The 22,022-nt window shown below is 55.5% G+C and overlaps 1 protein-coding gene across 2 annotated transcripts; it reads right to left on the reverse strand.

The window, feature by feature from the left end:
• Window positions 1–1,153: 1,153 nt before the first annotated feature.
• LOC123344895 (zinc finger protein RFP-like) lies at window positions 1,154–21,441 on the reverse strand. Of its 2 annotated transcripts, none has more exons than XM_044981391.1 (6): window positions 17,884–18,012; window positions 17,066–17,296; window positions 15,565–15,587; window positions 14,748–14,863; window positions 10,216–10,275; window positions 1,154–1,848 (listed from the first exon to the last, which is right to left on the reverse strand). In XM_044981391.1, the coding sequence occupies exons 1-6, from the start codon at window positions 18,010–18,012 to the stop codon at window positions 1,325–1,327; spliced, it is 1,083 nt and encodes a 360-aa protein (XP_044837326.1). In that variant the 3' UTR covers window positions 1,154–1,324. The 2 variants fall into 2 exon arrangements, with proteins under 2 accessions (XP_044837326.1, XP_044837327.1); XM_044981392.1 differs by lacking the exon at window positions 1,154–1,848 and adding an exon at window positions 20,952–21,441 and having other exon boundaries at window positions 9,990–10,275; window positions 17,884–17,979.
• Between the last annotated feature and the right edge of the window lie 581 nt (window positions 21,442–22,022).

A 22,022-nucleotide genomic window follows, 5' to 3' on the forward strand; every position in this document is an offset into this window, starting at 1 on the left:
AAACTGGAACGAGTGTTTTCAAGACCTGATTCTCATTTACACTAACGCTGCATGTCTCAGTGCAAAGCGACTGTAGGATCTCCATCTTTCATGACTTTATCATGAGTCTTGTGATATTTGGTGTGTTTGATGAAGCCCCAGCTCCTGGAAGCATGTGAGGAGGTGAGACTCTCAGGCAGGGCCAGGGGAGAAATCCAGCTCCAGATATTGGTGGAGCACAGCCCCCAGCCCTGAATATTCCTGGTGCTGGGGCACCTGGAGCCCATATAACCTGGCGCCCATGACGGTGGGTTCCTGTTTGTGGGTTGCTAAGCAGAGACAGACACTCCTCTGCAGCCCAGATTTAGGCACCTATCCATGAGAGGGGTGTGGCTTAGGACACCCCTTCCCCCCTTGTCGGCATCTCCCATTGGCTAGCTTACATGGCTCCCCGCCTACTGAGGTGGCTTTTGTGAATTGCATTGTAAGGTGCCTGTGTCGCCCTGGCATTGTCTAGGGAGTTCTAGATCCCTGACTCAGCTCTGAGGGTCACAGTGCTGCTGTTCCTGTGATTTTCTTGCAGCCTAAAAATTACTCACTGTGACACTCAGCACTGCAGCACCCAAGTCCCTTCATGGACTGCACCCTGTGCAACCAGTCACCTCTCTGCAGAGCACAGGTGAGCAATTCCTGATTGACATGGGTGTGCACAGGACAGAGACAGAGCACAGGCTGGAGAGTGACACATCACACAGTAAAACCCAAACTCTCTTCCCAGAGGCTCAATATTCCTTGCAGCTGGAACATTAAAGTGGAAGAAACAAGAAGAATTGTTTGTAATGTTTTATTTACAGTAAGTTGCTGGAAAGTAGCAAAGTAAAAGGAGCTGAGAAGGAGCTTTAATAACCACAGTACGGCAAGGAGATCCCCAGCTACTGAGAACAGTGGGAGGAGCTCTGGCTGGGAGACCCCCATGAGATCTAATCTCACAGATCTGTACAAAACACTCCCTGCTGCTGCTGCTTCTCCCCACCCCCCCAACCCTGATTGATTCATGCTGTTTCCCTGCCACCCCCACCTTCGCCTGTTCCCTGCCCGGCTGTTAGTTCTGCCCCCTGCCCAGCCCCCACCTCTGCCCCTCAGAGCCCCTCTGCCCCTCCTGCAGCTCCAGAGGTTCTTCCCCCCTCTCATCCCTGGGGCTGCCGAGAGGGAGGGGGAGGCACTTCCAGGAGCCATAGAGATAAGGAGCCAGAGGCTGGGTAGATGGGAGTCCTGCAGGGTCATAGAGACTGGGGTGTGCGAGGCAAGAGAGGTTGAGTTCCAGTTCCCCCCTCAACTGTGTGTCTCAGGGACACAGTCTGAGCTGGGATCCCCATGTCCCCACCCCGAGCCAGGGTCGGATTCTCCCCCCAGGGATGGAGCCCGGTGGGAAAGTGAAGATCGGGGCCTCGTCACCAACATCGATAAATGTCACCTGCCCCCGGTCACAGTCCAGACAAACCCGGATCCTGCTGGGGGCCCGGCTCAGGGGCAGGGGGGTCACAGGGGAGGTGAGAGCCCGGAACTGATCCATCCACCAGTCCCGCTCCACAGCCCAGATCCCCCCCTCAGGGCTGAGGCTGATCTCTCCCTTCCTCCCCACAGACTCTCTGGCCACCCCCACAGCCCAGTATCGCCCATCCCCCACCTCCACCTCCCAGCAATGTCTCCCCGAGGTGAATCCCTCACAGCCCAGCACACAGGGCTCAGTGTCAAATCTCTCAGGGTTGTTGGGCAGTCGCTGCCGTGTGTCTGCCCATCTCACACTTTTCCGATCCTCAGACAGGACGAGGTCGGGATGAGCCGTGTCTGGATCCAGAGTCACATTCACTGGAGAAGAATCAGAGCGTTAGGGGCAGAGCTCAGCCCTGGGGGAGGCTGGGACCATTTCTCACACTCCCCAGCAGCCCCGTCCTGGCTAGGACAGGCCTGGATCCCAGGGAGCTGCCTCTGTCCTGGGCACCTGAGTCTGAGCAGAGAGGTCACTGCAGCTCCTCAGTCTTTGTAACAGGTCCCACTTCATTAGTTTCTCATTTATCACAGAGGCTTCAGCTCCCACATCCCGCTGCTGGTGCTGCCTCATTCCCAGCAGCACAGACACAGCCAGGAAGGCATCAGAAGCTTTTACTGAGGGAGCAGAAGTGGCAGGTACCAGCTTTAAACCCCAGAGGGAAGCTCCCTCCCCTAATGAAGCCTCCAGTCCCAGGCCAGGGAACAGAGAGGAAGGTGCAGCAATGGATAAGAGCCGCTTAAAACCATACAGTAGGTGGTAGCACCATCTCCAGCCTAGAGAGAAAGGAGGAGCTGACAGTCTCACAGGAAGAGTATCTCCCCAATCCAGGAAGCAGTGAGCAGCTCCAATGGGGGAGCCCAGCCCTGCCCAAAGGAAAGGCAGGATGTTGGAGAAGAGCGATGGGTATGTGGCAGCAGGGCCGGCTCTAACATTTATGCCGCCCCAAGCAAACAAAAAGAGCGCGCCCGACCCCTGCGAGCGCCGTGCCGCTGAACCCCTCCCCGAGCGTCGCACCGCCCAAGTCCCCATCCCCATCCGAGGGTCGCGTCACGCCGCCTAAATCCCCGCCCCCCTGAGCGCCATGCTGCCCAAGGCCCGCACCCCTCCCGAGCACCGCACCACGCCACCCAGGTCCCCACCCCCCGAGCGCCATGTTGCCTAAGCCCCCCACCCCTCATGAACGTCGCGCCGCCCAAGTCCCCGCCCCCCCCGAGTGTCGTGTTGCCCAAGTCCCCGCTCCCCCGAGTGTCACGTTGCGCCGCCCAAGTCTGACCCCCTCCCCCCAAGCGCTGCCCGGCCAAATCGAAAAAAACAAAAATAAACCCAGAGCGCCGCCCCGTCCCAAGGTGCCGCCTCAAGCACATGCTTGGTAGGCTGGTGTCTGGAACCGGCCCTGTGTGGCAGAGAGATCTGTTCGCGTGTGACTAGGGGCTTGGCTACACTTACAAGTTGCAGCGCTGGTGGAGGCTTTCCAGCGCTGCAATTACACCCCGTCCACACTTGCAGGGCACAACCAGCGCTGCAACTCCCTGGCTGCAGCGCTGGCTGAAAACCCATCCCGGCAGGGGTATAAGGAGTGCAGCGCTGGTGATCCAGCGCTGCTCAGCAGGTGTGGACACTCACCAGCGCTTTAAGTGTCCTCCAGGGAATAAGGAGTTATCCCAGAATTCCTGTTCAGCCACTCTGCTCATCAGTTTGCACTCTACTGCTCTTGCCTCAGGTGACCCGCCCTTTAAATGCCCCGGGAATTTTAAAAATCTCCTTCCTGTTTGCTGCAGCCAGGTGTGTGTGGAGTGCAATCAGTTAATCTTTCCAGGCGACCATGCCTCCACGCAGCAAACGAGCCCCAGCATGGAGCAATGGCGAGCTGATGGACCTCATCAGTGTTTGGGGGGAGGAATCTGTGCAGGCACAGCTGCGCTCCAGCCGTAGGAATTACGATATCTTTGAGCAGGTATCAAGGTCCTTGCTGGATAGGGGCCATGATCGGGACGCGCTGCAATGCAGGGTGAAAATTAAAGAGCTGCGGAGTGCCTATTACAAAGCCCGCGAGGGCAATCGCCGATCCGGAGCTGCCCCCACGACCTGCCGTTTTTACAGGGAGATGGACGCGATACTTGGGGGTGACCCCACTACCAATCCCAGGACAACGATGGACACTTCTGAGCTGGCTGGGGGACAGGAGGAGGAGGAGGCGGAGGCGGAGGCGGCGGGGGGGGGGAGGAAACCGCGAGTGAAGCTCCTGGGATGGGGGAAGACACCCCAGAGTCCCTTGAGGCATGCAGCCAGGAGCTCTTCTCAAGCCAGGAGGAAAGTACCCAATCGCAGCAGCCAGCAGTTGCAGAAGGACAAGCAGAGGAGCGGGTTACCGGTAAGCGGCTTTTATTTTCTGGGTGGAAATGTTTCTGGAGAGGAAGGGGGGTTATGGCTGCATGCATGCCAGACTAGAATAGCCCGTTGATGTGGTCTATCACGTCGCGGTAATCTGCTTCAGTTATCTCAGCAAAAGTTTCAGCCAGAGCGTGGGCAATATGCCTGCGCAGGTTTATAGGCAGAGCCACTGTGTTTCTTGTCCCAGTCACGCTGACGCGTCCGCGCCACTGTGCCGCGAGTGGTGGGGGGACCATTTCTGAACACAGGCAAGCCGCATAGGGTCCCGGGCGGAATCCACATTGCTGTAAAAGAGCCTCCCGCTGTTCCCTAGTGACTCGCAGCAGGGAGACATCTTCCAGGATTAACTCCTGTGAAAAATGTTGGGAGACTCTTTAGTGAAGAGATAGGGAGATAGTGAAGATCACCCCTGCAGCTGCATCTTCACTCAACCCCTCTATCACTCCAGATTACCCGAAGCAACCAGCTCCCCTCTATCAATCAAGCCCCACTTCTCCCTCTATAAGCACCCCTCACTCACCATTTCGTGGCTTCTGTCGTGTTATGCGTGTGGTAAAAGAATGTTAAAGTGAGAACTCCCTCAGTGTAACAATTCATGTCTGGAGATAGTGGATACAATGCTGCCTCTGTTAAATGTTGTCATTTCTGGGTTTCTACAGTGACCTTGACTACTGGACTGAGCAGATGTTCCACTGCACAGAGGCTTCAAAATTTGAGAAAAAATCCCCGAAAGAGCAAAGAGGACATGCTGAAAACTGTTCTTCATCACTCTGCTACAGAGAGAAAGGAATTGAAGGAGTGGAGAGAGAAGGAAAGCATGATCCGCCAGAGACATTGGCATAGAAACGCTGTGGCAAAGAGGAAAAGCACAAACCAGCTGCTAGACATCCTGTCGCGCCAAGCGGACTCTCTCCAGGCTATCGTAGCCATGCAGGCAGAGCAGTCCCGTGCTGCCCCACAGCCCCCCCCGTCCCAAAGCTTTTTGCCTTGTGCCCCAATGTCAGCTCAAACCGCCTTTCCCCAGCATTCAGGTTCTTACCACCACCAGCTGCCTCCAACACCTGTACGTTCACCAACCAGCCCTGATACCTACCACCACCCTTACCCTCTGCACTCAACACCCATCACCATGCAGTATATGCACCCTGAAGTGCAGGATTCGTTAAACAGCACTCCAGACAGGACATATGCAAACTTGTGACTGTACAGTTCACCAACCCACACCCCTGCCCTCTTGTTTTCATGAAATGTTGTGTGTCTGTCTGTCTGTCAAGGAAGTTTTTTTCTTTTCAATAAAACAATTCTTGGCTTTGAAAACAGTCTTTATTATAGCAGATAGTTAAAGATACCTTAGCCCAGTAAAGAAAGAGGCACTGCAAATCATATTATTATTAGGGATAATAGAATAACAGTGTAAACAGTGCAATTCACTCCCATGCAAGGCAGCAAACATTACTGTTGGCTTTCAGCCTCAAATTCTTCCCTCAAGGCATCCCTAATCCTTGTAGCCCTGTGCTGGGCCTCTCTATTAGCCCTGCTCTCTGGCTGTGCATATTCAGCCTCCAGGACTTGAACCTCGGTGGTCCATGCCTGACTGAATGTTTCACCCTTCCCTTCACAAATATTATGGAGGGTACAGCAAGCGCATATAACCGCGGGGATGCTGCTTTCCCCCAAGTCTAGCTTCCCATAGAGACATCTCCAGCGAGCTTTTAAACGGCCAAAAGCACACTCCACAGTCATTCTGCACCGGCTCAGCCTGTAGTTGAACCGGTCCTTGCTCCTGTCAAGCTTCCCTGTATAGGGTTTCATGAGCCAAGGCAGTAACGGGTACACGGGGTCTCCAAGGATCACAATGGGCATTTCAACGTCCCCTACTGTGATCTTCCTGTCTGGGAAAAAAGACCCTGCCTGCATCTTCCTGAACAGGCCACTGTTCCGAAAGATGCGTGCATCATGCACCTTTCCAGGCCAGCCTGTGTAAATGTCAATGAAACGCCCGCGGTGATCCACAAGCGCCTGGAGAACCATAGAGAAATACCCCTTACGATTAACGTACTCTGATGCCAGGTGGGGGGGGGCGCAGAATAGGAATATGCGTCCCATCTATCGCCCCTCCACAGTTAGGGAAACCCATTTGTGCAAAGCCATCCACAATGTCCTGCACGCTCCCCAGAGTCACGGTCTTTCTTAGCAGGATGCGATTAATTGCCTTGCAAACTTGCATCAAAACGATTCCAACGGTCGACTTTCCCACTCCAAACTGGTTCCCAACCGACCGGTAGCTGTCTGGAGTTGCCAGCTTCCAGATTGCAATAGCCACCCGCTTTTCCACCGTCAGGGCAGCTCTCAATCTTGTGTCCTTGCGCCGCAGAGTGGGGGCGAGCTCAGCACACAGTCCCATGAAAGTGGCTTTTCTCATACGAAAGTTCTGCAGCCACTGCTCGTCATCCCAGACTTCCATGACGATGTGATCCCACCAGTCAGTGCTTGTTTCCCGAGCCCAAAAGCGGCGTTCAACGGTGCTGAGCATTTCCGTGAATGCCACAAGCACTTTGGTGTCACAAGCGGCAGGAGAATCGATATCGATATCATCGTCAGACTCCTCACTGTCACTTTGGAGCTGAAGTAATAGCTCGACTGCCAAACGTGTTGTGCTGGCGACACTCATCAGCACAGTCCTCAGCAGCTCGGGCTCCATTTGCCACAGAAATCGCGATTCACACAGAGAGTAAAACACTCACAATGGCGCCAAACGTTGCCGGAAAGAGTGAATGCTGGGATGTGAAGCGATGCACCACGGGGCGTTGGCACACAGGAAGCGGAATGACCCGCACACTTCCTTCCCCTTCCCACAATACTCAGCACCAAAACGGCGCCAAAACGGGACGAGGTGCTCTGTGGGATAGCTGCCCACAATGCACCTCTCAATACAGCGCTGGAAAGTGCTGCAAGTGTGGCCACACTGCAGCGCTGGTAGCTGTCAGTGTGGCCACACTCCAGCGCTGGCCCTACACAGCTGCATGACCAGCGCTGTAACTCCCAGCGCTGCAACTTGTAAGTGTAGCCAAGCCCTCAGTTAAGAGTGTTTCTGTTCATCAGAATGGGGATGAACTCAGCACTAAGGTTGGTGTCAGGACTATTTTTGTGTCCCCGCCCCCTCCGTGGCCCTGACTGAGGCCCTGCCCCCTGGCCGGGCTGGGAGACTTGCCCGCTATGGAGAGCCCCTGACACTCCACCTGCCCTGGACATGGGTCCATGGGCCTTTGGCAGCAGTCCCCAGCCCATGTTCCCATTCCCCGGGGTGCACCACCCTGGGCAGGTGGAGGATCCAGGGCTCCCCAGTGCAGTCCCTGGATGGCAGCCTGGTTCTGGCTTCTGGCCTGGCCAGGGCCTCAGGTAAAGAGGAGGAGGAGTGGGGCCACTGAGAGAGGCCAGCACCAGGGAGAGGTTGGTGCCATGGGCACAGGCTGCACTACATAGTGTGGCAAAGTACCTTCTCAGTCTCCCCAGCCTCTGCTGTTTTTAGCCCTGGTGAGACAGGCTTGGGTAATGCAGTCCCCCTTAGGACTCAGGGGAAGTCTGTTCCCTGTCTCCACCAGTCTTGTTTAAAGTATTTTTACCCTGCCTTGTGGGAGAGCGTACTGCCGCTCCCCCTGGGGAGGCTCGCTGCCTTGCTGCTCCAACACTCCTGGCAGCCGGGCTCCTTCTCCCTCTGCTCCCCCTCAGCTGATTCTAATTTGCTACCTTGGTAACCCTTTCTCAGCTGAACCCGATTGACCTGTAGTTGCCTCCCAGTTGATAAGGAGGAGGGACCTTTTAACCCTCTGGGACTGACTCTTACCCCCCCCCCCCCTTGCAACTGTCTGTCCTGAGTTTATCACAATAGATAGGAGCTGCTCAGCTGCCCTGCCCTAAGCATAGATACTGCCTGCGATGCTCCACACCTGCCCAAGGCAATGTGGCCCTCTTTCCCCAAACTATGCCCATGCTAAAAAGTGTTCTGGTCACCCCATCTTTAAAAGTGTGGGGGTGGGGAGCAGGGCCGGCTCTAGGTTTTTTGCCGCCCCCCCAAGCAAAAACATTTTTGGCTGCCCCCAACCCCAGCCCTGAGCTCCCCCCGCCCACCAGTGCCCCCCTCACCCCCTGCCACCCCAGCACTGGGCTCTCTCTTCACCCCCCTCCACCCGCACCCCCAGCTGCCCCAGCACTGGGCTCCCCCTCCTCCCCGAAGTGATCTCCTCATTCACCGCAGCAATCCCCGTTTACACTTGCAGTGGGGATCAAACCATTTATCCTATTTTTATGTCACTTTCGTATAAATCTCACCCCCCCCCCATCCCCATCTTTAGTGCTCCAAATGCACATGGAAGGCATAGGGACTAACCCTCAGACCTTGTACCCGGAAAGGGATGGGGATCTAGTAAAGAGGGTTCAGGCAGAAGAATGGGTGTGGGGGTGCTGGGGGCTCTACACTGGCAGAGAAGCAGGGTGCAATGTACTCGGGGAGGAGGAGAGGGGGTATCGGGAGGGTTGCGGGAGAAGAAGAGCAGGGGAAGGGGGAGGTGCGGGAGGAGAGGGCTGGAGGAGGGTACAAGGGGAGAGGTGCGAGTGAAGGGAGAGTACAAGGAGCGATGGGGGAAGGTACAAGTGGAGGGGCTGTGAGCAGTATGGGGGGGTGTAAGGGCTGAGAGGGGCAGGCGCTGACAGCCGCTTCCCCTGCCCCGTGCAGGCAGAGAGGAGGGACACTGACCCCCCAGGTGCTCGAGCCGCGGGGGGTCCCCAGGCGGGGCAGTATCCCCGGCTGCCCGCTCGGCGCCAGGCTCTGCCTCTCCTCACCCAGGGCAGGCAGCGCTGGGCTGAGGTGGGGGAGGTGCGCGGCGGGCTGGGTCCAGGGGCAGGAGGAGGCAGCAGCAGCTCCCTGGGCTGCCCAGCCATTCACCCTGTCAGCGCGCGAGCCGGGATCCGCGCCCCCTGCCCAGCCCTGTGGGGAGGAGACCGACTGAGATCTGTGGGTGGTGCGGGGGATCCAGGGAGATACTCTGACTCGCTGCTACTCCAGCAGCAGCTCTGGCTCCATCCGATCCGCCGCCATCAGGGCTACTTTGGGAACCGCTCTCCCCTCACTCTGGCGTGCCTGGCTCAGTCCTTCCCTTGGCCACACCCTTATTCCCGAGTGCGGAGGACGGGGGGAGGAGGCGGCGGCGGGCGTGGGGGTGTTGGAGGGGGGTGAGTTGTGGGAAGCAGCAGAGTCTGGGAGATTTCTCCTTTGCTTCTCTGCTAGGAGCAAGAAGAAAAGGGAGCTGGGGAAAGTCACAGCGGGGGAGGGTGTTAGATGAGTCTCGGTGAGCCCTGTGGGGAGCCGCTTTCCATACAAGGAATAGGAGGAACTCCCAAAGGCAGGATCTGATCTCCCGAGCTTGGGGGGAGGGGGGGCAGATGGTGCCTAGTCCCAGCCACATGCTAGAAAGCCCTGCACAAGGCAGCCTCATAGGCCAGGCTCTGAACTGGTCCAGGTTTGCTCCACAATGCACTTTGTGTTCTGTTTTATGGACTGGCCCTGTGCTGGAGCCGAGGCAGCCTGGGACCTGGAATGCAGAATCAAGCGAGACTCCGGCTTGCCGCCTGGTTCGAAAGCCTCTCCGGGCTTGTCGCTAGCGGCCCCTGGGCATGAGTGGCTGGGTCTCTGCACCTCCTGGGCGTCCCGCTGGGCATGAGCGGCTGGGTCTCTGCATCTCTCAGGCGGCTCCCTGGGTCTGATTCTCCCAGGCAGCCCCTGGAGCCGAGCCCAGGCTGATGCGAGGAGAGGGGCTCCCTGAGTGTGTGAGGAGCCAGGGAGGAAGGGAAGTGGGGTCCGGGATGCAGGGAGGGGGGAGGGGTCCTGCTGCCGCTGCTGCTCTGAGTCTCCCCACGGCGATGCTGCGTTTCCCCACCAGAGTGGGTTGTTCAGGGCGCCGTCGGGCTGAGCAGGGGGCGCAGATCCCGGCTTGCGCGCTGACATGGCGAGTGGCTCTGGCCAGGGCTGGCTCTGGCTTTTTGCCACCCCAACCAAAAAAAAAAAGGGGGGGGAGGGGGGGCGCAAAGTGCCGCCCCAAGCACATGCTTGGAGGGCTGGTGCCTAGAGCCGGCCCTGGTGGGGTTACTGGATCTACTTACCGTTTAATGTGTTATTTTTAGACTGTGTGTGTCATGGTCGCTGTCAGTTTGATTGGTAACTTTAGCTACAATCTCATGAAGACGTTTTCTCTGGAATTTTCTGATAATTTAAAGGCAATCTTCACCGGCAAACTCACCCTGTCTGTGTGCGCCAAAGAATTCTCCCCTTTTTCTCTCCAGTTCAGACGGCAGAGTGTCTTGGGGGAGAAAGGAGAAGAGAGGTGAGATTTCAGACTTTCATATTCATAAGAGCATCCCCACTCTGAAACTGTTTTATAATTATGACAGAGAAACAGACAGAGAGGCCCAGAGACACACTCAGGTATTTAATATAAAAAGGTCTGAAATCTATTTCCCCTCTCAATCAGGCATCTCTCAGCAATGGAGCCAGCAGCCTCACAGCCTCACAACTATCCCAGGACACACAATCTGTAAGAGATTTACTTTTCCCTCCTCATCCCCTCCCTCCCTTCAGACTCCAGTTGGTTTGTCTCATTCACTTACTGCCTTTTGTCCTAACCTAGACCCAGAGCCTGCAAAGACTTTGGCATAAAAGTAACTTTACCCACTTGGGTCCCTTTGACACTAACGGGTTGTTCAGAGTTTGGGAAATCCTGGCTCTAATTGTGAGCTGTTGGGTCTGTTTACTCAGTGTCTCCACAGAGAGGCGCATGATGGGGCCTCGTCATCCATAGGCAGAAATAGGAATAATAATAAAATCATTTTATCCATGAGGACATTGAGGCGGAGGAAGGTTGGCTCCATGGACCAGATTCACCTTTGTACCCACAAAAGGAGAGAGGGGAGGGGCCATTTGTGACTCCACTATTCAGTGCCTGCAGGGGCCAGTGCAGACCTTGGCACAAGCAGAGGAAGTTCTGAAGCCAGCCAGAGCAACATCCCTAGGACAATGGCCCCCGAGTGTTTAGGCCATTGTGCAGAGTGTCAGAGGCCCAGCTTTACATGGCCCATGTCCCTCTGTCCCTCGTCCACTCCCCTCCCTCTCCCACCCGCCCTCACCACCCCCACCCCATTCCCAGCCCTCTCAGGAACATGCCTTGTGCCTGCAGCTGCTGGGGAGGATGCACAAGAGGTGCCTGTGCTGGAGGGATCCCTGACCATAGGGGGAGGGGCTTTTTCCTTCCCCACAGCCCATTTGGCCCAAACTAGCTGCAAACGGGACCAGAGCTCAGTGATGGGCTGGATCCACCTTTGAGAAATTTGCCCCATGGCTGGTGATGGGGCAGTAGATGGGGAGGGCTCTGAGCTATAGAGAGTTCTTTGCCGCATGTCTGGCTGTTGGGTCTTGCCAAAATGCTCGGTATCCAACTGACCATCATATCTGGGATGGGGAAGGGATTTCCCCCCAAGTCAGATTGACAGAGAGCCTGGGGATTTTTTACCTTCCTGCCTCTGCAGCGTGGTGCACGGGTCAGTTGCAGTTTTAACGTAGAGTCAATGGTGGAGTCTCTGTAATTTCTGTACCTATTGGGTTTCTGGGTTCTGTAACTTGTGTATCTATTGGGTTTCCGGGAAACCGGGCGGGCAGAAGCCCGCCCAATGCTAAAAGATCCCCGCCTCAGCCTAAGGGGAGGATCTACAGGACCTCAGAAACCCACGAATTTCAGGGGACAACTAATAAAAGAACAGGGACAGGAGTGCGGTAAAAGGGTCATAAGAAGGGAGCCCGACTGGGACACCGAGCAGAGAACCCCGGATAGCGCCCACTGCTCCTCGAAGGCGTCAAGGGAGCCAGTGGACGCCACCCAGAGGAACTCCGCCCGGACATGTGAACGGACAGAGGATCGGAAACAAGCCCCACAGTCACAGGAGTCTCCACTGGCCAACTGCCTCTCCCTGGTTGCGTAGATTGCCATTTTAGCCAGGGCGAGGAGGAGGTTGACCAGGAGGTCCCGTGACTTTGTGGGGCCATGGATAGGAAGTGCATGGAGAAGGAGGTGGGGGGAAAAGTGCATCCAGAAACGAAGCAGGATATTGGTGAGGAGCCGGTATAGGGGCTGCAACCTGGCGCACTCTATGTAAACGTGCGCCAGGGTCTCCCTCACGCCACAGAAGGGGCAGGTGTCTGGGGCAGGGGTAAACCGCACCAAGTACACGCCCGTGCTCACGGGCCCATGGAGGAGCTGCCAACTGATATCCCTGGTGGGCCTCGGGACCAGGGTGGAGTACAGGCTGGCCCACCGGGGCTTCTCACCCTCCAGAGGTGGCAGGAGGTCCCACCACTTTGTGTCAGGGTGGGACACGAGGGTGAGGAAGTGAAGGGTGTGGAGCACGAGCGCGTAGAGCTGCTTCCTTGGCGCGGTTTGGAAACGGACCGGCTGCAGATCGTGCAGCCGGGTTGCAGAGATAGGGCGGGGGGGCCAGTCGGGTCCACAGGGCAAGGGCCCAATGAAAATGTCTGGAGGGCTCGGGGTATGGGGTGGGCGGGGCGTGCCCTCACGTAAGACCCGGTTGAGGTAGGCCTGAGCAGCGGGTGGCAAAGCGGCCTTCACCTCCTGTAGTACTCGCCGGGGAATACAACGTCTGGAGAGCCCCATCTGCCGAGCGAGCGTCAGGGGATCCAGCCAGTCTCCCCGGTCGTAGTCCAGGAGGTTTCCGACCCTGGTAGCTTCTGCCAGGACCAACCTCTGGCGCACCGCGGGGGACTCCGCCACCTGCACACGGAGCTGGGGATTGTGTAGCAGGGGCTCCACGAGGAGATCCGCCCCCTTGGTGGCCACCACGGACATGGTCGCAGAGAATAGCTTCCAGGTCCGGAGGAGGTCCTGGTAGAAGACCGGCAGCCCGGAGAGGTCTCGCGGAAGACCCCTCGGATCAAGATAAAGGAGCTGCCGGTTGTATCGGAGCCCTCGGAAGCGGCGCAGGAAGGTGTGCGCCAGGGCTCTCCATGCCGGACTACCCGCACCATACAGGAGCCTCTGCAGTGCCTGGAGGCGGAAGACGTGGACCTGAATGCGCAGGCACTTCAGGCCCTGCCCTCCCTCCTCCAGGGGCAGGTGGAACACCCCTGCAGGGACTCAGTGCAGTCCTGGCCAAAAGAACTCCAGAACCACCTTTCAGAGGTCGGCCAGGAAAACCGGGGCCGGGACCAGGGTGTTGAGCCGGTACCAGAGCATGGACAGGATCAGTTGATTGAGCACTAGTGCCCTCCCTCAGAGGGAATGGCACCGGATGAGTCCTGTCCATTTCCGGAGCCGCTCCACCACCCTGCCCTGCAAACCTTGCCAGTTCTCCGGTGGAGACGGTTGCGTGGCAGAAAGGTAAACGTCGAGATAGAGCAGCGGACCCGCGCTCCACCGGATGGCCTGAAGCGCGGGTGGGAGGGAGCTCGCCTGCCACCTGTCCCCGACCACCAGGCCAGAACTCTTGACCCAGTTGACCCGGGCGGAGGAGGCCGCCGAGTACACGGCCTGGCAGGCCTCCACCCACGCCAAGTCGCCCAGGTCCTGGACCACGAGGAGCACATCGTCGGCTTACACCGACAGGACCAGCCGCAGCTCCGGCTCCCGAAGCACCAACCCCGTCAACAGAGGAAGGGCTCGATCGCCAGGGCCTACAGGTGGCCCGAGATGGGGCACCCCTGCCGCACTCCCCGCCCGAAGCTGACCGGCTCGGTCAGGGTCCAGTTGAGCCTGACCAGACACTCTGCGGAAGCGTACAGCACCCGGAGAAAACCCACAAACTGGGACCCGAAGCCTAACGCTCGCAGAGTGCCCAGGAGATACACGTGGTCCACCCTGTCGAACGCCTTCTCCTGATCCATAACTTGTGTAGTGGGGCAGTTACCCCCCTCCTGGGATAAAAGGAGGTAAAAGGTGAAAAGCAGCTGAGCTCGGCTGACTGGGGAGGCAGCCACAGCTGGGGCCACACCCAATTAGATCACAGCTGGCCCTGATCAAAGGGCTGGGAGCTAGGCAGGCAAGAGTCTCACTGCAGGGCACCTGGGAGCAGAGCGTATCTTACACAGAGCAGGGCTGGGGCGGGGCAGGCAGAGCTGGGGAGCTCTGGCCTGGCAAGTCCCCAGGCTGAGGCCTTGTTAAGGGCCAGGGATGGTACTAGAGCTAGAAAGGCAGTAGGTCCAACCCCTTTGCTAATGATGAGTGGACATTGCGGACTGCAGGCTGCAGCAGAGAAAGGGGGCTAGATGACTGGCTGAGTCAAGGTGGGTATAGAGGGTTGGGATTCCCGTGGGAGAGGAGACCCACAGTGTGGGGGTACTGCTGTGGGCAGAACCCCAAGTTAAGGGGCACTGGGGTCCAGGAGGGGAATGGGGAGGCCTGAGGCAGGACAGACACTGGCCAGCAGTGGCTGCTCTGGAGCTGGAAAGTTAATTCCCTCACTGACCAGCAGGAGACGCTGCACTCCTGAGTGCTCAACTTGTTACACTTGAAGTTTTAAAATCATGATTTAAGGACTTCAGTAACCTGGCCAGAGGTTAGGGGTCTATTGCAGGAGTGGGTGGGTGAGATTCTGTGGCTTGCAATATGCAGGAGGTCAGACAGGATGCTCATGATGGTCCCTTCTGGCCTTAAAGTCTTTGAGTCATTTCTTAATTTAACAGCATCGTCTAAGTGTGAACCAATTGATCAGCTCCATTCTCTTCTCAGAGGCTTATCCCAATTTCCATTCCTAGATCCATTCTAGGTACCTTTGAACTTCCCCAGAATCTCCATTAGCACAATCGTTTTCTGGGAGAAACCACTGACTCGCTCTTCCAGTTCAGGAGAAATCTCCTCTGGCTGCTGGAACTTCCCCTTCTCACACCTGGAGGGAAACAATTTCACATGATTATATTTTACTGTGTGACTCATTATAAGTTCTGGCTAGTGAGTCGCTGCTCTAATGGGCCTGAAGTTAGAATTCCTTGACTTCTCCCAGCCTCAGAGCAGATGCAACACAACCCAGGGCCAAGCAACCTTTCCTTCACAAGTCATTAATATTCTTCAACTCTGGGGAATTGAGTCTCCATGGCCAATTCGCTCCTTGGCCTCCATGGTCTGAGGGTCAGGAGGTTCCCAGGTGAAGTGCTGTAGAAATCTGCCTCTAGAAACTAGACTGAGACACCAACTACCCCTTCCCCAGCTCATTTCTCACAGGTCTCCAAACAGCCCTCAGATGGGGAAAGGCTCTACTTGAAAACTACTTGAAAACTACTGCCCTGGGCTGAATAGTGACCAGGACCCAGCAGTGACAGGCCCACATTCCATCCCCACAATCCTGAGGCAGCCAGTCCCCCAGGGATGTGACATCTCTACAAAATATCTGAGGTCAGCCTTTCCCACTGACTGGAGAATTCCAGAATCTTTTGTACAAGAGTAAACACCCCAGGATGAAGTTGATCAGAGAGATTTGTATCCAACATGTGATCTCCCCACACATTTTGCTGTAGAGCCCCAGGGAGATGCGGTGCTACCCTCATCATCAAGCTCTTTCCCAGCATTGTGGAGTGCGACAGAGCCACATACCTGCTCAAGGTGGTTCTGACATCCTAGAGGAGAGAGAGACAAAAGAATTTCAGTCCCCTCTGACACACACACAGGGGATCCCAGGGAAGGGATTTAGGAAGTATGGGGGAAGAGACTCTGCCCTGGCCCCAGGGCCATTGATTTCCTGAGCTAATGGGGCTTTTCCATCTTTCATATCTCTGTGACTCTGCTAAGAATAATACTCACTCAGATGTCAGCAATGCACATGCCGAGTTACACTGAGATCTCCGACTGCTGGACTCCAGTGCTTATGATTCAGCGGCCCGCTCCTCCCTCTGTGGGAGTCTGGCATGTTTCTAATAATGAGTGCTGGTTTCCAATTGTCCCTGGGGGTGCTCAACCCCATGCCCCACCTCCACTCCAAACCTTTCCCCAATGCAACACCCCAACCCAACTCTTCCCACTCCCACTCAACCTCCACCCTGTCTCTTCCTCACCTCCTCTTGTGAGCTGCCATAAATATAAAGGAAAGAGACACATAAAATACCTCCTTGCAGCTGTACTGAATTGCTTTACCTCTAAGGGGTTAAGAAGCTCAGATAACCTGGTTGGCTCCTGACCAGAAGGACCGATAAGGAAATAAGAAACTTTCAAATCTGGTGGGTTGCGGGAGGTTTTGTTTGGGCTCTGTTTGTTTGTTCCCTCTCCTGATAGAGAGATAGATCAAGCAGGTACAACATCTCCTCAAAGCCTACCTGAAATGATCCATCTAAGATTACAAAAATTCTAACTAAGGCAAAGAAATGCGTTAGGTTATTTTGTGTTTTAGATTGTGAATTGTCCCTATGCGAAGAGGTAGTTTTATTCCTGTTTTTGTAACTGTGAAGTTGAGTCCAGAGGGGAGTCCTCTGTGTTTGAAATCTTTTTATTACTCTGTAAAATTACCTTCCATCCTGATTTTGCAGGTGTGATTCTTGTACTTTTTTCTTTATAATTTAGTTATTCTTCAAAGAACCGGATTGATTTTAGTGTCCTAAAGATAAGGGTCTGGTCTGTACTTTCATTAAAGGCAATTGGTTGGTATATTATTCTCAAGCCTCCACAGGAAAGGGAGTGAAGGGGCTTGGGGGGATATTTTGGTGGAATAGGGTTCCAAGTGACTCATCTCTGAATTTTTGTTTAAAATCAGTTGGTGGTGGTGGCAGCAATACCGTCCAAGGACAAGGAAAGGAATTTGTGCCTTGGGGAAGCTTTTAACCTAAACTGATGGAATATAAGATTAGGGGGTCTTTCATGTGGGTCCCCACATCTGTCCCCCAGAGTTCAAAATGGGGAGGGAATCCTAACATGAGCACACGCCCTCCCAGCTCCTCCCCCTCCCTCCCAGCATCTCCTGCACACAGTGGAACACCTGACTGCAGCAGGCAGATGGTGCTGGAAGAAGGAGGAGGAGTTGATCGGCAGGGCTGATGGTGGGTAGCACTGAGGGGGAGAGCTGGCTGTCCTGGAGCACCCACCTATGTTTCTCAATCAGTCTCACCTGTAGGAATTCACTCTCTGGCTTCTGACACTTCCCCTCCAGCTCACTGATCAGCTCACTCAGACGGGAAATCTGCTCGGAGAGTTTACTGACATTTTCATTCTGGATCCTCACAATCTCCTCATCCAGCTTCTCCAGCTGGGCCAGCAGGAGTCGCTCTTGTTCCTCCAGGAACTGCTGCAATTGCTGAAATTCAGACACAATCTTCTGCCTCTCGGTTTGTGTTTGTTTCTGTATGAAAATAGGGCAAGGGCTGGTCAGGGACATATGGACGGAGCCCGGGGTCCTTTCATGGAGAGCTGAGTGTGCAGGAGGGTGATTTTCTGTGAAAATCCTCAGATTTCTGACATTTGACTCTACCCTGTGGGTACTAGGCAGGGGATTCTCTCACACCTTCCCCTTTGGCCCCGGTATCCCCCTGAAAGTGAAGTTTCTCTGTCAGTCATGGTCAGCATCTTCTGTTATTTATGGTCTGTGGAAATTCAGACCCAGAGCAGCAGGAGGCAGGACTCAGCACTACACTAACAGAGACCTCAGGGCAGTTAAAAGAAACAAATGTTTTAAAAATGCACAAAATGTCTAGACCCAGTGGACAAGCACTTCACGGGGACATTTGTGTGAATTCAGGCAAGCCACAAGGACTAATCATCAACTGCAATGGAAGCTTAGGGCTTGTCTACACATGAATCTAACCCAGCAATCCATGATCATGGAGAAACACACACAAGCCCGTGTTCACGTAGGCCACACAGGAGTCTGCTTCCAGTCAGACCTCCCACTGCCAGTCCCACAGCTGGTTCATAACAACAGGCACCTACCAGATACTCCTGGCAATTCCCCTCTCCAGTCGCTTTCAATCCCAGCAGCTTTTCTCTCTCTTCCCTCAGAGTCTTCAAATGGGCCTGGATTCTTTCCTGAAGAAACAGAAAGGATTTGGGCGGTTTCATCTGGATAGTTGAGAGGTGCTTGAAAGTGGGTGTTTTTCCACCCAAAACCCAAGATGACTGTGGTTCTAATCGCTTTGTGACATCAGGACCACCAAGGAGATCAAACCTCATTAATAGAGATTGGGAGCGTGTCACATTCAGACTCATTACCAATTCCGGTTCAGTGTTTTTAGTAATTAGGGATTTCAATTATAACCAAGCTTTACTGGTATTTGTGAACTGATTAGTGGTACAGAGCATAACAGGGCACTGGAGTTACATGGGAGTGAATCAATAAACCTGTTTTGTAGAAGGTTTAATGAACCAAGTGATACAAATCCTCGAAGCCACCTGGGTTTCACCCTTGAAGCCCTGGGGACTGCACTGGTTGGGCGGAGCTGGTTTAAGCACCAGGGCAAACCCCATGAGACGTCGGGAGGCCATTCGTCTGGTTTGAAGCTGCGCAATCCCAGTTTTGTGGAGCACTGTCCCTGTCCGGTAGGGACTCGCCACTGAACATGGCTTTGTCTGGTGCAAAAGGGAGAGGAGGAGACGGAAGATGCAGGAGAACATCCATGAGGATGGGAGTGGCACCTTCATGCAGAATGATGCAAGCAGGTGGCACACTGAAAAAAGCGGTGGTGGGGCCCACACAGGGTGACTGATGCTAGTGAAGACGGGCCCATGCAGGCAGGTGTGGGCATGTCCGATGTTCTGGGGATGCCTCAGTGACCTCCCTAATTAGACATGATGCAGATTTGTATAAATAATGGCTTTGGGTTTGCCCTACTACTGTCCTAAAGCCTTTCTGTGGGATGCCCCCTGGGCAGATGCCCCACTGTCCCATTCCCTGGTAAAGATCCCGGAAGCAGTGCATTCTGGGAGATTTCAAAAGGCTGCCTGGTGGGATTCATGCGGGGGTTTCAAACTCAAATGACCATGAGGGCCACATGAGGACTAGTACATTGGCCTGAGGGCCGCATTACTGACACCTCCCCACACCGCCCTCGGCCCCGCCCTCACTCCATCCATTCCCTGGCCCCATTCCAACTCCTTCCCCGAAATCCCCACCCCAACTCTGCCCCCTCCCTGCCCCCAGGGGGCACAGGAGGGATGTGGGGTGAGGCAGGGGCTCAGGGCAGGGAGTTAGGGTGCAGGAGGGGTGTTACAGGGGGCTCAGGGCAATTGGTTGGGGTGCGAGGTGCAGCAGGGGGTTCAGGGGAGGAGGTCGGGTGCAGAGTGCGGCAGGCAGCTCAGGGAAGGGGGTTGGGGTGCAGGAGGGGTGCAGCAAGGGCTCTGGCCCAGCGTGCACTGGGGGAAGGGCAGGCTCTTCCTGCCCTGCCCCTGCGCCGCTCCGGGAAGCCGCTGGAACGTGCGGGAGCAGGGGCACGGGGCGTGTGTGTTGCTGTTGCTTCAGGCACTGCCCCCAACATCTCCCATTGGTTGGGAATGGGGAACCGCAGCCAATGGGAGCTGCTGGGGGTGGTGCCTGAATCAACAGCAACACACACACCCCTGCGCCTCTGCTCCCCCAGGTTCCGTCCGCTTCCCGGAGCGGCGCGAGGGTAGAGCCGGCCGACCGGAAGGGAACCTGCCCTGCCCCTGGTGCGCGTGGGACCGGAGCCGCTCTAGATAAATGCTGGGGGGAGGCCGCGAGGAGCTCGTGGGCCACAGAAAATAACCTCGCAGGCGCATGTTTGAGACCCTGGACTAATGGAACCACTTTGGCTGGTCCTTGCCCACGTACACAACAGAACAGGTCAGACTGACACTGGTCAGCTCCAGCCTGGGGTTAGTTTTGCTACAACCCAGTGAAATCCCAGTGGTACTTGGCATGGACCTGAGCTGTCTGGAGCCCTTTTGTGTGCGGACTGGAGGTGCTCGGGGTCCCACACACTCTTTAGCCCAGTGATCTCCGCTAGTGCAGGCCGGCAGCATCTGAGTTAAATCCCTCGTGGAGCAGCACAGGAGTTCAGAATCCCAATGAGAAACCTCCTGTCACTGACATGCTGGGTGATTGTGTGCAACTCACTGCCTCAGTTTCCCTTCCCACCTTTTGTCTAGCTAGACCAGTGATCACCTACCAGTCAATTGCAATTGACTAGTAGATCCTGGAGATTCTCCCAGTCGATCACGATCTTCGGCAGCGCAGGCAGGCTCCCTGCCTGCCCCAGCCGTGCGGCACTCCCAGACGTGGCCAGCATGTCCCCACAGCCTGGGGTGAGGGCAGGGTTCTCTTCACGTGGCTCTCGCCTGCAAGGACCATCCCCGCAGCTCCCATTGGCCAGAAATGGGGAACTGTGGCCAATGGGAGCTGTGGGATTGGTTCCTGCAGAGAGGGGCAGCGTGTGTAGCCACATGCTCCCCTCCAGGGGCCACAGGGGCACATTGGCCCCTTCCAGGAGTGGCGCAGGGTTGGGACAGGCAGGGAGCATGCGTTAGCCCCGCTGCTCTACTGACTGTACACCAACCTCCTACTCCAGCCCTGACCCTGCTCCCAGAGCCAGCACCCTGTGCCCTCACCTGCACCCCAACCCTCTGCCTCAGCTTGGAGCCCCCTCCTGCACCCCAAACCCCTGCCCCAGGCTCAGCTCAGAGCCCCCTCCCGACTGCAAACCCCTCGGCCCCAGCCCAGAGCCCGCACCCCCACCTGAATCCCAACCTCCTGCCACAGACCAGTGAACGTGAGCGAGGGTGGGGGAGAGCAAGCAATGGAGAGGGGGGGTATGGAGTGAGCGGTGCTTCTGAGGGGGGGCGTGTAGATCCTGTTTTCAAGATTTGATATTTTGCCTCTGTTGCTATAACAAAATTAATGGTCAGGCAGTGTGGCATCTCCCCACACAAGGAAGACTTTACAGAGCTGAATGATGAGTCACACCCGTGACAGGGAACTCTCAGTGAAATTAGCCTGTCATTAAACCCCCAAAGTTAACCCATTAAATTTCACAGCAGTTCCCTACCTTGTACTCCTGGGCAGCCTCCTCGATGGGGACCACCGTGTGAGTGCGGTGAGCCCGGGGCTCTCTGCAGATCACACAGATGGGGGTTTGATCCTCTTCACAGAACAGTTTCAGAGCCTCCTGGTGTCTCTCACACACCCTGTCCCTTCCTGCTCCTTTTGCTGCCTGTAAGCTCAACCGCTTGGCGATTTCTATGACATTTGCCAGCTGCCTGTTGGGCCTGAGGTTTCCCTGTTGCACAGTTTCTCTGCACTGAGGGCAGGAGGCGGCTGTATCGGATCCCTCCCAGCACTGGCTGATGCAGGCTCTGCAGAAATTGTGCCCACACTCCAGAGTGACAGGTTCTGTGAAATACTCCAGACAGACGGGACATCTCGCTTCCTCCTGGAGCCTTTCCACGGGGTTCTCTGCAGCCATGGCTCCCTCTGGGCAGTTTGTAACAGGCTTTGTTTCAAATTCCGGAATTCAAACTATGCCCCGCCTGCAGCAGCAAGGGGGTGGTTCCTTGCCTGAAAATGACTCATGCTATTTGCTGAGCAGGAAGGACCCAAACAATTTCACCCCTGGAGGCTTTAGTGTAAAATGTACAATCACACCGGTGCCAGGTAACTTTCAGTGAAATCAGCATGTAATTAAAACCCCAAAGGGCTCTCTGCCTGCAATCAGCCCTTGAGCTGGTGGGGAGGGTCACTGGGGCATCCCCCGGTGAGGCTGAACCTGAAGGAGCAGGAGCTGGGTGTCTAAGGAGTGATATAATATCTCATTGAAAGGTGACACAGGGCCAGAAAGAGTTAATTAACTCACAGACTGACCTGACCCATGGCCGAACTTTAAAGACTGCTTAGGAAGATATGTAAATGAATAGAGCTTTGCCATGCAAGCCTGCATTGTTAGAGATAGAAGAGTAGATATTTGTTCAGGTCTTGTGACGTAAGCAAACATGTCTATAGCTATAGCTTTGATTCAAAGATCAAAAAGAGAGTATTTAGGAGAAGGATAGTTAAGCCTATTGTTTTCTCAGGCCAAAAGGCTGCTGGAAATGTATAAAAACCTTGGGACATGATCCTTCTT

This window comes from Mauremys mutica, chromosome 12 (genome assembly GCF_020497125.1).
Source record: "Mauremys mutica isolate MM-2020 ecotype Southern chromosome 12, ASM2049712v1, whole genome shotgun sequence".
NCBI classification, from domain to species: domain Eukaryota; kingdom Metazoa; phylum Chordata; order Testudines; family Geoemydidae; genus Mauremys; species Mauremys mutica.